This window comes from Pseudophryne corroboree, chromosome 4, assembly GCF_028390025.1.
Source record: "Pseudophryne corroboree isolate aPseCor3 chromosome 4, aPseCor3.hap2, whole genome shotgun sequence".
In the NCBI taxonomy this organism is placed as follows: Eukaryota; Metazoa; Chordata; class Amphibia; order Anura; family Myobatrachidae; genus Pseudophryne; species Pseudophryne corroboree.
In genome coordinates, this window is record NC_086447.1 from 66,219,093 (window position 1) to 66,235,653 (window position 16,561).

The 16,561-nt window shown below is 48.0% G+C and overlaps 1 protein-coding gene across 4 annotated transcripts in view; it reads right to left on the bottom strand.

The window, feature by feature from the left end:
• Positions 1 to 16,561, bottom strand: part of LOC134908895 (cytochrome P450 2K4-like) — a 110,845-nt gene that overhangs the window by 36,800 nt on the left and 57,484 nt on the right. For all 4 annotated transcript variants that reach the window (XM_063915118.1, XM_063915120.1, XM_063915119.1 and 1 more), the window contains 2 exons: positions 16,052 to 16,225; positions 14,375 to 14,516 (listed from right to left, as the gene is read on the bottom strand). In XM_063915118.1, coding sequence (XP_063771188.1) covers positions 14,375 to 14,516; positions 16,052 to 16,225 — 316 coding nt within the window. The remainder of the gene's footprint in view (positions 1 to 14,374; positions 14,517 to 16,051; positions 16,226 to 16,561) is intronic.

A 16,561-nucleotide genomic window follows, 5' to 3' on the forward strand; every position in this document is an offset into this window, starting at 1 on the left:
ACCGTACGTAGCTATCTCCTTCATCAAATGTGGGAGGGAGGTAGACGGGTCAGTCAGGGTAAGGATGACGTCATCGGCATACAGTGCAATTTTGTGATTTTGGGTTCCCGACATGATACCAGATATATTACGGTTCAGCCGAATTCTAGCCGCCCTCTGGTTCCATAATGAGGGCGAAAAGCAGGGGGGAAAGGGGGCAGCCCTGTCGGGTGCCGTTACGTATGGGTAGAGGGTCGGAGGAAAGGCCATTAATTAAGATGGAGGCTGAGGTATTCTGATATAGCGATGTAACACCTTTATAAAAGGCCCCATGCAAGCCCATATTGAGAAGCGTCTGTTGTAGGAATGGCCAGGCCACCCTGTCGAAGGCCTTTTCTGCGTCGAGGGCCACGACTAGAGTCGAGAGAGACTTATCTTGTGCCAAATGGATAAGGTCGATGAGACGCCTGGTATTATCTGCGGCCTGTCTAGAGGGAATAAAGCCGTCCTGGTCGGGGTGAATGAGGGAGGGCAAAAATGGAGCTAGTCTGTTTGCCAGGATTTTGGCAAAAAGCTTTAGGTCAACGTTTAGGAGCGAAATAGGTCGGTAGTTCTTCATCTCCAGAGGGTCCCTATCTGACTTTGGAATGAGGATAAGATTGGCCCTAGTGGTGGCTGCATCGAATGAACCCCCGTCCAGGACTGAGTTAAACAGAGATTGAAGCATGGGGAGAAAAGGGGTTGTAAATTTTTTATAATACAAAGCAGTAAAGCCATCAGGGCCAGGGGCTGCGGTGCGGCGTAGCTGTTGAATGGCCACTGAAATTTCTTCTGTGGAGATGGGGGCATTAAGTGTCAACACGTCCGATTCGGAAAGCTTAGGCAGTTTTCAAGCGGAAAGATAGTCTCGAAGTTTAGAGACGTGATAAGAATCAGCATCCAAAGTGGAGGGGAGATTGTACAGTGATGTATAATAATCCCGAAATTGGGAAGCCATTCGTGTCGGTTCAAATGTGGTGGAACCGTCAGCACAGCGTAGAGAGACAATGCGATTTTGAGTACGTTTTGCTCTGAGTTTCTGGGCTAGTAAAGTGACAGCCTTGTCTGACTTCTCGTAGAACCTCTGACGTGCCCACAAGAGTGTCTTGACAGCCTTTTTGGTGAGAATCTGGGACAACTGACCCTTAACTGCTAGGAGTTTGGAATATGTTTTCTTTCTGGGGCGGCGTTGATGCAGAAGGGTCAGGGCGGCAAGTTCTGATTCTAAGACTCGGATCCGTTGTGCTTCAATTTTCCTTTGGGCAGCCGAGAGGCTTATGAGGTAGCCTCGAATGGTGGCCTTATGTGCCTCCCATATCAGGGAGGGAGGGATGTCTGGGTCGCATTGTCTGCGTAATAATTAGCTAGCGCGGTGGCAATATCAGCAACAGTGCATTTCTTAAGTAGAAGAGATTCATTTAGGCGCCAGAATCGGGTGGTGGGGGGTGAGGAAGATGAAATCTCAAGCAAAACAGCTGAGTGGTCCGACCAGGAGATGGGGAGCGTCTGGGCACTGAGGAGTTTACGGGTAGTGTCCCGGTCGATGAACACATAGTCTATACGGGTATAGAGGTCGTGAGGCGGGGAGTAGTGAGTAAATCCCCTCGCTGAGGGATACAAAGTTCTCCAACCATCATACGAGTTATAAAGTGATAAATGTGCTTGTAGACGCTTGGCCAGTTTGGCAGGAGTAGAAGCCGTAGAGGCCGGGGCGAGACCTGTCATGGAGTGGGTCCATAGTGACATTACAATCTCCACCAATTATAGTCATGCCTGTCGGGAGACGGGAAAGGCTGTCATAGAAGGCTGTAAAAAGAGAACCCTGCTGTGCATTAGGGGCATATATGGAAGCCAAAATCAGAGGAGCCTGGTTATAGGAACATGAGAGGATAACGTAGCGGCCCTGAGGATCCGAGTCAGTATCGTGAACAGTTATAGGGAGGCCTCGACGAATCATAATGGCGGTTCCCCTGCGTTTGACAGACATGTTTGAATAATAGACGTGTGGAAATTGTTTGCAAGACATGGAGGGGTGTGGGGATTTAAAATGGGTCTCCTGGATCAATACTATATCAGACTTTTGTCTATTAAATAATTGGATGGCCATGGCTCGTTTGGAGGGAGAGTTAAGGCCGTTAGCATTAACTGAGATAACTTTCAAGGTCATGGTGGGGAGAAATGTGGGCGACGCAAAGTGAGGGGCGGGAAGGGACCGGACCGACCATGGGGGTGGAGAGGAGGAAAGGATGGAAAGAGAAAGAGAGAGAAGGGAAAAGAGCCTGTATAAGAATACAGAAGGGAAAAAACCCTTTCCTGTAGAAGCGCCGGGTTTAACATGAAAAGGATAGACGCCGTCCGGGCGCATCCTTCGGTGGGGGGTGTGGACTTGTGACAGAACGATAAGGAAGGTGAGGAGAAGCATAGGGGAGGGAGGGTATAATGGAAGCGACCAAGTGACAGGGGGAATAGAGGAAACTAGCAGAATTGCATTATTGAGACAGATAGGGATAGTGTGAGCGATAGAAACATAATGAGGGGGCGGGATAGAGCATGCAATGATATCAGATACTAAACAGACATCAATCTTACCAGGATATTATGGATAATAACAAATAAACACCAAACTAATCATGGACAAACATGAAAACGAACTTTAGAAGTAAAAAGCTACTTGACTCTCACGTGTAGCCAAGTGGACAGCACCGCCCATGGCGTCACAACCAGTAGGCCACGCGGAGAGTCTGAAGAACAAATGTGAACACATAGCAAACCGAGATATTAGAGTACTCAGAAACCATAGAGATCACATTTAACAAGGGTTATGTCATGTAGTGTCTGAGAACGTTCAAGTGGAGGACCATTCCGGGGCTGGGGCCCTTGGGCTTGAGATTGAGGATGACATCTGATCCCGGATTGACTCAGGGAGATCTTCAAAAATGCCGAAAGTTTTAAGTAAATCAGCTCCTTGCGTCGGGGTCTTGACTGTAAAAGTCTTCCCATTCTTTGTAACCTGCAGTTGGAAAGGGAAGCCCCACTTGTATTTAATGGAATGGGTTTGGAGTACCTTGGTTATGTGAACGAGATCTCTGCGCTTTTTGAGGGTGGAGGGGGCAAGATCCTGGAACAGCTGTAACTGGGAGTCGGCATAAGAGACCGACGGTAACCCTCTGGTCGCCAGCATGATTCGCTCTTTGGTAGCATAGTAATGGAAGCGTATAATTACGTCACGTGGCGGTTGTGTCGGGGGCGGTCTAGATCGGAGGGCCCTGTGGGCACGGTCCAGCTGGAGAAGGGCCTCGGGGACATCTGGAACTAGTTGTAAAAAAAGGTTCTCCAGATACTCGGGGAGAGAGCTAGAGGACACACTTTCAGGGATGTTGCGGACTCGGATATTGTTCCGGCGATTGCGGTTGTCCAAATCTTCTAGGTGGTCTCTGTACGCTTCCATATCTGCCCGAATATCCAAAAGTTTCAGTTCAACCACCGTTTGAAATTGGCAGACGTCATCCACCTTGCGCTCCAGTGTATCCGTGTGGGAGCCCAAGTCGGCTATTTCGGACCTGAACTCAGTTAAAACCGATCTCATTTCTGACTGGATTGTTTTCGTAACAATAACCACAACGTCCTGGGTGGTTAGTGGACTGCTGGAGGTGGCGACGTCAGCAGAATCAAAGCATTGTTCAATTGACGGCGAGTTCCGGGTGGATGAGCCGGCCTTCTCCCAGGCACGCAGGATACTAGGTTTAGGCGTCTGAGAGTTTTTGCGATTCTTTTGTGACATTGTAAACACAGCGCTTCGTATCAATGTAGTAGAATAATGCGATATGTAAGGCAGGGCCCCCTGTCACTTCGTGGTCGTTATGCTTAAGGAGCCATGAGCCCCATATGGTTCACCGAGCGGTGAGAGAGGTTTGGTTCGGAAACAGCGTGCAGGTCACCCCAGCGGTGAGCGCATGGGGTAGGGACGATCTACACCCCAGTAATGTGAGTCCGCAGCTATCCCCGCAATCATCCGCCGGGCTCGGAGCAGCCGAGTGGGCGTAGGCTCCAGAGGAGCGGACACCACAGTGTGTGGGGAGGGCAGCCAGTTGTGTGCAAGGCGGGTCAGGCCCCTATCCCGTCCCGGAGGCTTGTGGAGACCCAGGCAGGGTATCCTGGGCAACGGGGGGTATCTGCGGTTGACCGGGAGGGACCTCTACTCCAGGCTAGATGAAAGCGAAGGGGGAGACAGACTGTGGATGTGGCCCAGCAATGAAGACCTCCCTATCACTGGTCCCGGTTGTGCCAGAAAAGTCTGCTGCTGTGTGCAGCGGGACCCCAATGGGAGCAGGGGACCAGGGATTTAATGCGAGGGGAGGGAGGGGGGCAGATGTTCCCGTGTCTTCAGAGTGCGGGGGTCCCCCCGGCAACCGGCCCAAAGTGCCGTGTTGTGGTAGGCCCGGGAGTTGCGGGCCGCCGGTCCCACTAGGCCGCAGCACGCGGGGGTAAGATGTAGAGATCGCGGGTCCCGCGATAGGCAGCGGGCCACGCGAGGACTCACCCGCTAGGTAGGAGGGCGCCCAGTAGCCGCTCCGGCGGTCAGGAGGCAGAGGGGGTGACCGAGGACCTCAGGAGGATCCAGCAAGATGGCCGCCGCGCGTCTCTCCCGTCGGGCCCGCCAGCAGAAGCTCGTGTCTCTCTGGGTCAGCGAGCAGGGCCGGGATGTCAAGGGCGCTTCCAGGCAGTGCCCGCGGCAGTGGAGGATCCGATGGGCGATCGGTGGGTAAGTCCATGTCTCCGGGGGTCAGCGGCGGCAGCGGGCACAAATCGAGTCCCCGGGCCAGGAGGAGCGAGTGGGCCGCAATCCGCAGGAGCTCCAAATTTGCTCACTCTCGGATAGCTCAGAGAGGGGTAGAGGGTCACCAAACACCCCCTGGGTTCAAGAAAGTGCAGGAGAGGGGTATTTTAATAGCATGTGCTGCAGGAGCTCTCTTCATGCACTTCCACTCTCCTCAGCAGCTAGGCCACGCCCCCCCCAGTCATGATTTTCATTGCACCATGACTCTGTAATTGTCACAATATCTAGATCATCCCTTGTCATTATTGCAGTTAGTTCTGGGATTTTATTTCCTACGCTCCTAACATTTGCACACATAGCTTTTAGAGTTTTTTTGTGCTTTTCCTGTTCCTAGCTATGTTCTTCTCTCTGCCTATGTTTATTCGGTTTTAATCTGAATTATCTTATGTTGCTGTGGCTATGCTTCCTATTCCCTTTGCCTGCAGAAACAATGCCTCTGTGTTGGGGGAGCAGATTGCTTTATTCCTATTTGGTTCACTGTCCCCTAGAGATGAGCGCCTGAAATTTTTCGGGTTTTGTGTTTTGGTTTTGGGTTCGGTTCCGCGGCCGTGTTTTGGGATCGAACGCGTTTTGGCAAAACCTCACCGAATTTTTTTTGTCGGATTCGGGTGTGTTTTGGATTCGGGTGTTTTTTTCAAAAAACACTAAAAAACAGCTTAAATCATAGAATTTGGGGGTCATTTTGATCCCAAAGTATTATTAACCTCAAAAACCATAATTTACACTCATTTTCAGTCTATTCTGAATACCTCACACCTCACAATATTGGCCCTCATTCCGAGTTGATCGCTCGCAAGGCGAATGTAGCAGAGTTACACACGCTAAGCCGCCGCCTACTGGGAGTGAATCTTAGCTTCTTAAAATTGCGACCGACGTACGCGCAATATTGCGATTACAAACGAGTTAGCAGTTTCTGAGTAGCTTCAGACTTACTCTGCCTGTGCGATCAGTTCAGTGCTTTTCGTTCCTGGCTGACGTCATAAACACACCCAGCGTTCGCCCAGGCACTCCCACCGTTTCTCCGGCCACTCCTGCGTTTTTTCCGGAAACGGTAGCGTTTCCAGCCACACGCCCCTAAAACGCCGTGCTTCCGCCCAGTAACACCCATTTCCTGTCAATCACAATGCGAACGTCGGAGCGATGAAAATGCCGTGAGTAAACTTACTTTCTTCATAGTAAAGTTACTTGGCGCAGTCGCAGTGCGAACATTGCGCATGCGCACTAAGAGAATTCTCACTGCGATGCGATGAAAAACTCCGAGCGAACAACTCGGAATGAGGGCCATTATTTTTAGTCCTAAAATTTGCACTGAGGTCGCTGTGTGAGTAAGATAAGCGACCCTAGTGGCCGACACAAACACCGGGCCCATCTAGGAGTGGCACTGCAGTGTCACGCAGGATGTCCCTTCCAAAAAACCCTCCCCAAACAGCACATGACGCAAAGAAAAAAAGAGGCGCAATGAGGTAGCTGTGTGAGTAAGATTAGCGACCCTAGTGGCCGACACAAACACCGGGCCCATCTAGGAGTGGCACTGCAGTGTCACGCAGGATGGCCCTTCCAAAAAACCCTCCCGCAACAGCACATGACGCAAAGAAAAAAAGAGGCGCAATGAGGTAGCTGTGTGAGTAAGATTAGCGACCCTAGTGGCCGACACAAACACCGGGCCCATCTAGGAGTGGCACTGCAGTGTCACGCAGGATGGCCCTTCCAAAAAACCCTCCCCAAACAGCACATGACGCAAAGAAAAAAAGAGGCGCAATGAGGTAGCTGTGTGAGTAAGATTAGCGACCCTAGTGGCCGACACAAACACCGGGCCCATCTAGGAGTGGCACTGCAGTGTCACGCAGGATGGCCCTTCCAAAAAACCCTCCCCAAACAGCACATGACGCAAAGAAAAAAAGAGGCGCAATGAGGTAGCTGTGTGAGTAAGATTAGCGACCCTAGTGGCCGACACAAACACCGGGCCCATCTAGGAGTGGCACTGCAGTGTCACGCAGGATGTCCCTTCCAAAAAACCCTCCCCAAACAGCACATGACGCAAAGAAAAAAAGAGGCGCAATGAGGTAGCTGTGTGAGTAAGATTAGCGACCCTAGTGGCCGACACAAACACCGGGCCCATCTAGGAGTGGCACTGCAGTGTCACGCAGGATGTCCCTTCCAAAAAACCCTCCCCAAACAGCACATGACGCAAAGAAAAAAAGAGGCGCAATGAGGTAGCTGTGTGAGTAAGATTAGCGACCCTAGTGGCCGACACAAACACCGGGCCCATCTAGGAGTGGCACTGCAGTGTCACGCAGGATGTCCCTTCCAAAAAACCCTCCCCAAACAGCACATGACGCAAAGAAAAAAAGAGGCGCAATGAGGTAGCTGACTGTGTGAGTAAGATTAGCGACCCTAGTGGCCGACACAAACACCGGGCCCATCTAGGAGTGGCACTGCAGTGTCACGCAGGATGTCCCTTCCAAAAAAACCCTCCCCAATCAGCACATGATGCAAAGAAAAAGAAAAGAAAAAAGAGGTGCAAGATGGAATTGTCCTTGGGCCCTCCCACCCACCCTTATGTTGTATAAACAAAACAGGACATGCACACTTTAACCAACCCATCATTTCAGTGACAGGGTCTGCCACACGACTGTGACTGATATGACGGGTTGGTTTGGACCCCCCCCAAAAAAGAAGCAATTAATCTCTCCTTGCACAAACTGGCTCTACAGAGGCAAGATGTCCACCTCATCTTCACCCTCCGATATATCACCGTGTACATCCCCCTCCTCACAGATTATCAATTCGTCCCCACTGGAATCCACCATCTCAGCTCCCTGTGTACTTTGTGGAGGCAATTGCTGCTGGTCAATGTCTCCGCGGAGGAATTGATTATAATTCATTTTAATGAACATCATCTTCTCCACATTTTCTGGATGTAACCTCGTACGCCGATTGCTGACAAGGTGAGCGGCGGCACTAAACACTCTTTCGGAGTACACACTTGTGGGAGGGCAACTTAGGTAGAATAAAGCCAGTTTGTGCAAGGGCCTCCAAATTGCCTCTTTTTCCTGCCAGTATAAGTACGGACTGTGTGACGTGCCTACTTGGATGCGGTCACTCATATAATCCTCCACCATTCTATCAATGTTGAGAGAATCATATGCAGTGACAGTAGACGACATGTCCGTAATCGTTGTCAGGTCCTTCAGTCCGGACCAGATGTCAGCATCAGCAGTCGCTCCAGACTGCCCTGCATCACCGCCAGCGGGTGGGCTCGGAATTCTGAGCCTTTTCCTCGCACCCCCAGTTGCGGGAGAATGTGAAGGAGGAGATGTTGACAGGTCGCGTTCCGCTTGACTTGACAATTTTGTCACCAGCAGGTCTTTCAACCCCAGCAGACCTGTGTCTGCCGGAAAGAGAGATCCAAGGTAGGCTTTAAATCTAGGATCGAGCACGGTGGCCAAAATGTAGTGCTCTGATTTCAACAGATTGACCACCCGTGAATCCTTGTTAAGCGAATTAAGGGCTGCATCCACAAGTCCCACATGCCTAGCGGAATCGCTCCCTTTTAGCTCCTTCTTCAATGCCTCCAGCTTCTTCTGCAAAAGCCTGATGAGGGGAATGACCTGACTCAGGCTGGCAGTGTCTGAACTGACTTCACGTGTGGCAAGTTCAAAGGGCATCAGAACCTTGCACAACGTTGAAATCATTCTCCACTGCACTTGAGACAGGTGCATTCCACCTACTATATCGTGCTCAATTGTATAGGCTTGAATGGCCTTTTGCTGCTCCTCCAACCTCTGAAGCATATAGAGGGTTGAATTCCACCTCGTTACCACTTCTTGCTTCAGATGATGGCAGGGCAGGTTCAGTAGTTTTTGGTGGTGCTCCAGTTTTCTGTACGTGGTGCCTGTACGCCGAAAGTGTCCCGCAATTCTTCTGGCCACCGACAGCATCTCTTGCACGCCCCTGTCGTTTTTTAAAAAATTCTGCACCACCAAATTCAAGGTATGTGCAAAACATGGGACGTGCTGGAATTGGCCCAGATTTAATGCACACACAATATTGCTGGCGTTGTCCGATGCCACAAATCCACAGGAGAGTCCAATTGGGGTAAGCCATTCCGCGATGATCTTCCTCAGTTGCCGTAAGAGGTTTTCAGCTGTGTGCGTATTCTGGAAAGCGGTGATACAAAGCGTAGCCTGCCTAGGAAAGAGTTGGCGTTTGCGAGATGCTGCTACTGGTGCCGCCGCTGCTGTTCTTGCGGCGGGAGTCCATACATCTACCCAGTGGGCTGTCACAGTCATATAGTCCTGACCCTGCCCTGCTCCACTTGTCCACATGTCCGTGGTTAAGTGGACATTGGGTACAGCTGCATTTTTTAGGACACTGGTGACTCTTTTTCTGAGGTCTGTGTACATTTTCGGTATCGCCTGCCTAGAGAAATGGAACCTAGATGGTATTTGGTACCGGGGACACAGTACCTCCAACAAGTCTCTAGTTGGCTCTGCAGTAATGATGGATACCGGAACCACGTTTCTCACCACCCAGGATGCCAAGGCCTCAGTTATCCGCTTTGCAGTAGGATGACTGCTGTGATATTTCATCTTCCCCGCAAAGGACTGTTGAACAGTCAATTGCTTACTGGAAGTAGTACAAGTGGGCTTACGACTTCCCCTCTGGGATGACCATCGACTCCCAGCGGCAACAACAGCAGCGCCAGCAGCAGTAGGCGTTACACGCAAGGATGCATCGGAGGAATCCCAGGCAGGAGAGGACTCGTCAGAATTGCCAGTGACATGGCCTGCAGGACTATTGGCATTCCTGGGGAAGGAGGAAATTGACACTGAGGGAGTTGGTGGGGTGGTTTGCGTGAGCTTGGTTACAAGAGGAAGGGATTTACTGGTCAGTGGACTGCTTCCGCTGTCACCCAAAGTTTTTGAACTTGTCACTGACTTATTATGAATGCGCTGCAGGTGACGTATAAGGGAGGATGTTCCGAGGTGGTTAACGTCCTTACCCCTACTTATTACAGCTTGACAAAGGGAACACACGGCTTGACACCTGTTGTCCGCATTTCCGGTGAAATACCTGCACACCGAAGAGCTGATTTTTTTGGTATTTTCACCTGGCATGTCAACGGCCATATTCCTCCCACGGACAACAGGTGTCTCCCCGGGTGCCTGACTTAAACAAACCACCTCACCATCAGAATCCTCCTGGTCAATTTCCTCCCCAGCGCCAGCAACACCCATATCCTCCTCATCCTGGTGTACTTCAACACTGACATCTTCAATCTGACTATCAGGAACTGGACTGCGGGTGCTCCTTCCAGCACTTGCAGGGGGCGTGCAAATGGTGGAAGGCGCATGCTCTACACGTCCAGTGTTGGGAAGGTCAGGCATCGCAACCGACACAATTGGACTCTCCTTGTGGATTTGGGATTTCAAAGAACGCACAGTTCTTTGCGGTGCTTTGCCTTTTGCCAGCTTGAGTCTTTTCAGTTTTCTAGCGAGAGGCTGAGTGCTTCCATCCTCATGTGAAGCTGAACCACTAGCCATGAACATAGGCCAGGGCCTCAGCCGTTCCTTGCCACTCCGTGTGGTAAATGGCATATTGGCAAGTTTACGCTTCTCCTCCGACAATTTTATTTTAGGTTTTGGAGTCCTTTTTTTACTGATATTTGGTGTTTTGGTTTTGACATGCTCTGTACTATGCCATTGGGCATCGGCCTTGGCAGACGACGTTGCTGGCATTTCATCGTCTCGGCCATGACTAGTGGCAGCAGCTTCAGCACGAGGTGGAAGTGGATCTTGATCTTTCCCTAATTTTGGAACCTCAACATTTTTGTTCTCCATATTTTAATAGGCACAACTAAAAGGCACCTCAGGTAAACAATGGAGATGGATGGATTGGATACTAGTATACAATTATGGACGGGCTGCCGAGTGCCGACACAGAGGTAGCCACAGCCGTGAACTACCGCACTGTACTGTGTCTGCTGCTAATATATAGACTGGTTGATAAAGAGATAGTATACTCGTAACTAGTATGTATGTATAAAGAAAGAAAAAAAAAACACGGTTAGGTGGTATATACAATTATGGACGGGCTGCCGAGTGCCGACACAGAGGTAGCCACAGCCGTGAACTACCGCACTGTACTGTGTCTGCTGCTAATATATAGACTGGTTGATAAAGAGATAGTATACTCGTAACTAGTATGTATGTATAAAGAAAGAAAAAAAAACCACGGTTAGGTGGTATATACAATTATGGACGGGCTGCCGAGTGCCGACACAGAGGTAGCCACAGCCGTGAACTACCGCACTGTACTGTGTCTGCTGCTAATATATAGACTGGTTGATAAAGAGATAGTATACTCGTAACTAGTATGTATGTATAAAGAAAGAAAAAAAAACCACGGTTAGGTGGTATATACAATTATGGACGGGCTGCCGAGTGCCGACACAGAGGTAGCCACAGCCGTGAACTACCGCACTGTACTGTGTCTGCTGCTAATATATAGACTGGTTGATAAAGAGATAGTATACTCGTAACTAGTATGTATGTATAAAGAAAGAAAAAAAAACCACGGTTAGGTGGTATATACAATTATGGACGGGCTGCCGAGTGCCGACACAGAGGTAGCCACAGCCGTGAACTACCGCACTGTACTGTGTCTGCTGCTAATATATAGACTGGTTGATAAAGAGATAGTATACTCGTAACTAGTATGTATGTATAAAGAAAGAAAAAAAAACCACGGTTAGGTGGTATATACAATTATGGACGGGCTGCCGAGTGCCGACACAGAGGTAGCCACAGCCGTGAACTACCGCACTGTACTGTGTCTGCTGCTAATATATAGACTGGTTGATAAAGAGATAGTATACTCGTAACTAGTATGTATGTATAAAGAAAGAAAAAAAAACCACGGTTAGGTGGTATATACAATTATGGACGGGCTGCCGAGTGCCGACACAGAGGTAGCCACAGCCGTGAACTACCGCACTGTACTGTGTCTGCTGCTAATATATAGACTGGTTGATAAAGAGATAGTATACTCGTAACTAGTATGTATGTATAAAGAAAGAAAAAAAAACCACGGTTAGGTGGTATATACAATTATGGACGGGCTGCCGAGTGCCGACACAGAGGTAGCCACAGCCGTGAACTACCGCACTGTACTGTGTCTGCTGCTAATATATAGACTGGTTGATAAAGAGATAGTATACTCGTAACTAGTATGTATGTATAAAGAAAGAAAAAAAACCCACGGTTAGGTGGTATATACAATTATGGACGGGCTGCCGAGTGCCGACACAGAGGTAGCCACAGCCGTGAACTACCGCACTGTACTGTGTCTGCTGCTAATATATAGACTGGTTGATAAAGAGATAGTATACTCGTAACTAGTATGTATGTATAAAGAAAGAAAAAAAAACCACGGTTAGGTGGTATATACAATTATGGACGGGCTGCCGAGTGCCGACACAGAGGTAGCCACAGCCGTGAACTACCGCACTGTACTGTGTCTGCTGCTAATATATAGACTGGTTGATAAAGAGATAGTATACTCGTAACTAGTATGTATGTATAAAGAAAGAAAAAAAAACCACGGTTAGGTGGTATATACAATTATGGACGGGCTGCCGAGTGCCGACACAGAGGTAGCCACAGCCGTGAACTACCGCACTGTACTGTGTCTGCTGCTAATATATAGACTGGTTGATAAAGAGATAGTATACTCGTAACTAGTATGTATGTATAAAGAAAGAAAAAAAAACCACGGTTAGGTGGTATATACAATTATGGACGGGCTGCCGAGTGCCGACACAGAGGTAGCCACAGCCGTGAACTACCGCACTGTACTGTGTCTGCTGCTAATATATAGACTGGTTGATAAAGAGATAGTATACTCGTAACTAGTATGTATGTATAAAGAAAGAAAAAAAAACCACGGTTAGGTGGTATATACAATTATGGACGGGCTGCCGAGTGCCGACACAGAGGTAGCCACAGCCGTGAACTACCGCACTGTACTGTGTCTGCTGCTAATATAGACTGGTTGATAAAGAGATAGTATACTACTAATATTATATACTGGTGGTCAGGTCACTGGTCACTAGTCACACTGGCAGTGGCACTCCTGCAGCAAAAGTGTGCACTGTTTAATTTTAATATAATATTATGTACTCCTGGCTCCTGCTATAACCTATAACTGGCACTGCAGTAGTGCTCCCCAGTCTCCCCCACAATTATAAGCTGTGTGAGCTGAGCAGTCAGACAGATATATAATATATATAGATGATGCAGCACACTGGCCTGAGCCTGAGCAGTGCACACAGATATGGTATGTGACTGACTGAGTCACTGTGTGTATCGCTTTTTTCAGGCAGAGAACGGATATATTAAATAAACTGCACTGTGTGTCTGGTGGTCACTCACTATATAATATATTATGTACTCCTGGCTCCTGCTATAACCTATAACTGGCACTGCAGTAGTGCTCCCCAGTCTCCCCCACAATTATAAGCTGTGTGAGCTGAGCAGTCAGACAGATATATAATATTATATATAGATAATAGATGATGCAGCACACTGGCCTGAGCCTGAGCAGTGCACACAGATATGGTATGTGACTGAGTCACTGTGTGCTGTGTATCGCTTTTTTCAGGCAGAGAACGGATTATAAATAAAAGTGGTGGTCACTGGTCACTATCAGCAAAACTCTGCACTGTACACTACTGAGTACTCCTAATGCTCCCCAAAATTAGTAAATCAAGTGTCTAAACGGAGAGGACGCCAGCCACGTCCTCTCCCTATCAATCTCAATGCACGTGTGAAAATGGCGGCGACGCGCGGCTCCTTATATAGAATCCGAGTCTCGCGATAGAATCCGAGCCTCGCGAGAATCCGACAGCGTCATGATGACGTTCGGGCGCGCTCGGGTTAACCGAGCAAGGCGGGAAGATCCGAGTCGCTCGGACCCGTGAAAAAAAACATGAAGTTCTGGCGGGTTCGGATTCAGAGAAACCGAACCCGCTCATCTCTACTGTCCCCCTCTGTTAGTTTAAATAGTTCTTGATAAAGCATACAAACTGTTCAGTTAGTATTCTCGTTCCACTTGAAGATGGGTGAAGGCCCTCACTTTTGTATAAGCTCCTATCTTGCCAGATGGTGTGACTATGGCCTATAAATCCAAAGTTCTCCTCATTGCACCATGTCCTTGGCCAAACATTGAAGTTTCTGATGCAATGAGTTATGTCTTCCCCTCTGTGTACTGGCAATACATCTGAAAAGGTTACAGTGGTTGCCACCTGCTTCAGAGCAGTCCCTAACTTCCTAAATTCATCTTTTATGGCCATAAGTTCAGCATTAGCCAGGTCATTTGTCCCTAGGTGGACAATGACATCCACCTCCCCATCTTTTCTTACTGCCTTCACAATTCTTAGCATGCGCTCTTTATCCCTTGGAGCTGTGGCTGGAACATATCATTAATTGTGTTAAGGTTAATTAAGAATCGCTGTACCTTGGATTTTTGGATATTGTACCATCAGCAGAAGACCCCAGGAAAGTGTTGATGATGTTGTCTCCATTCCTGCCGAAAACAGGTTTCTAACCACTGCTTTTAGATTATCATTGTGGAAATATCTCTGTGAGTTCTCTGCCTCCTGCAAATCACAGTCATAGCACAGGGTGAGCTTTTAGCACCCAATAGTAATACAGCACATTGCAGCTCATTTGTATTGAAAGGGTCACAAAAAGAAAACGGCTTTACTGTAGGTGCTTGCAATGAAGGGCGAGGAGGGGTACGTCACACCATAAAGTATGTTCACCAGATGGGTTCCCAAGCTCCTAACAACATACTGAAAACTGTTATTTCCACTGAAAAAGTGTCAGACTGGTATAGGGTCAAACTGGTTGTAGGAAAATCCCCCAGTGGTCCTCACTGTCCGGAATCCTCCTCTAGAGGCCAGGTAGTGGCTTAACAAGGGTGGGGCAACTTGGACATTATTAAGCATGTAATAATATGGGATGTTATCGCATGACCGGCAGTTGGGAGACCAATGGTCACCATACCGACCACGGGATCCTGGCAATAAGATGGCTGAGGGGGAAGGTGGGTCAAATGCAATGAAGCCCCTTGCAGACTTGCAGCGCTCGCCACGCTGCAACACAGGTTCTATTCCCACTCTATGGATGTCGTGGACACCCACGAGTGGGAACAGTCCCTGTCAGTCGGCATGCCGACTGTTGGGATTGTGATGGGGACGGGATGTAGGTACCTACATACCAATAACACAAATATGGTGGCTTTGAAAAATATCATATATTTCCATAAACTTGTTAATAGAAACAAACTTGTACAGTAACTCTATTTAAATATAGCTGCCTGGGTATATATAGTGGGTTTATATTAAAACTAGCTGCTGAACCCGGCTTTGCTCGGGCGCCCTTTCACCCACAGCACTGTCACGACCAAGGGAAAACGTTCTCCTAGGCATTGTATAATGAAGCGGTGAACAGTGCAGGGGACCCCTCCCCATGGAGCCCCTCCCACAACCCCCTGATGACGGATCCTGATGAAGGCCTAAAAGCTGCCTGGGAAAATGACTTACTCAATAGTGAAAGCCGCATCGCAATTGGTTCAGTGGTCTCAGAGTTTATCGCAATCAAACAAACAAACGTTCTCATTTGTAAGATGTACAGTATACATTGTAATGGAAACATATTGAAACACTCTATATATGTATCAGTAATATATATTGTAGATATTGCCCAGTTCCGTATACACATTGATTATACAGTAAAAGGGTAAAATAGATACTTAGATATTGATACTGAATTGCATCCAATGTCAATGTCCAACGGGGATCAGGATGAAATACCTACAATCAAAATCCCGACGGTCAAAATACCAACAACAATTGACCGATGGTCAAAATACCGACAAGGTCAAATTACCGACATTTAAATGTCGACACAGTAAAAAAATGGCATTTACAATGTTGACAGGTCAAAAAGTCAACATGAGTGTTTCATTATTTTTTTGTGTGTATGTCAACATAGGTATCACTTATATTTGGTACGGGTCCACGTGGATTACATATGTGTTTATTTATATACAGTATGTATCTCTGGAAAGAAATGTTATTTGGAGTCCACCCCCCCCCCCCCCTCCCAATGACAGTGTGTGTTACCGTACCTCTTTTTGTCGTACGAGGAATGCATCAATGAAACTTCTCTGATCATTCGCATCTAAGTCCTGTAGATGCTTCACAAACGTCTGTGTTATAAATTCCAGGAGCTCTTCCACATTTTTTACAATAGTTTTGTGACTGCCGGGGAGGAATCCCAGGATTGGATAAATATTATATAGCTGTAAATACAAAGTACAGATAATGTAAGGAAATGACTGAAAAGTGACAGTACCAGAATAACTGGTACTTTATCTCTTTACACTTTATCTCTCTCTATGCCCAGTATTCTAGATCACATTGACTACGTCAGGGCAGAGCACCAGGCTTTCGGGCTGGACTAGCCATTCTGGGATTTGCTAGAAGTGCCAGATGGTCAGTATTTCCCTGGTGGGGGAAATGTATCAAGCAGTGTAAAGAGTGGATAAGTGGACACGTAGAGAAGTTGTAACTAATAAACTTTATAGTGACATTTATCAAGTAGATTCTATGTCTCAGATCAGCTTTCTGGCAAATTA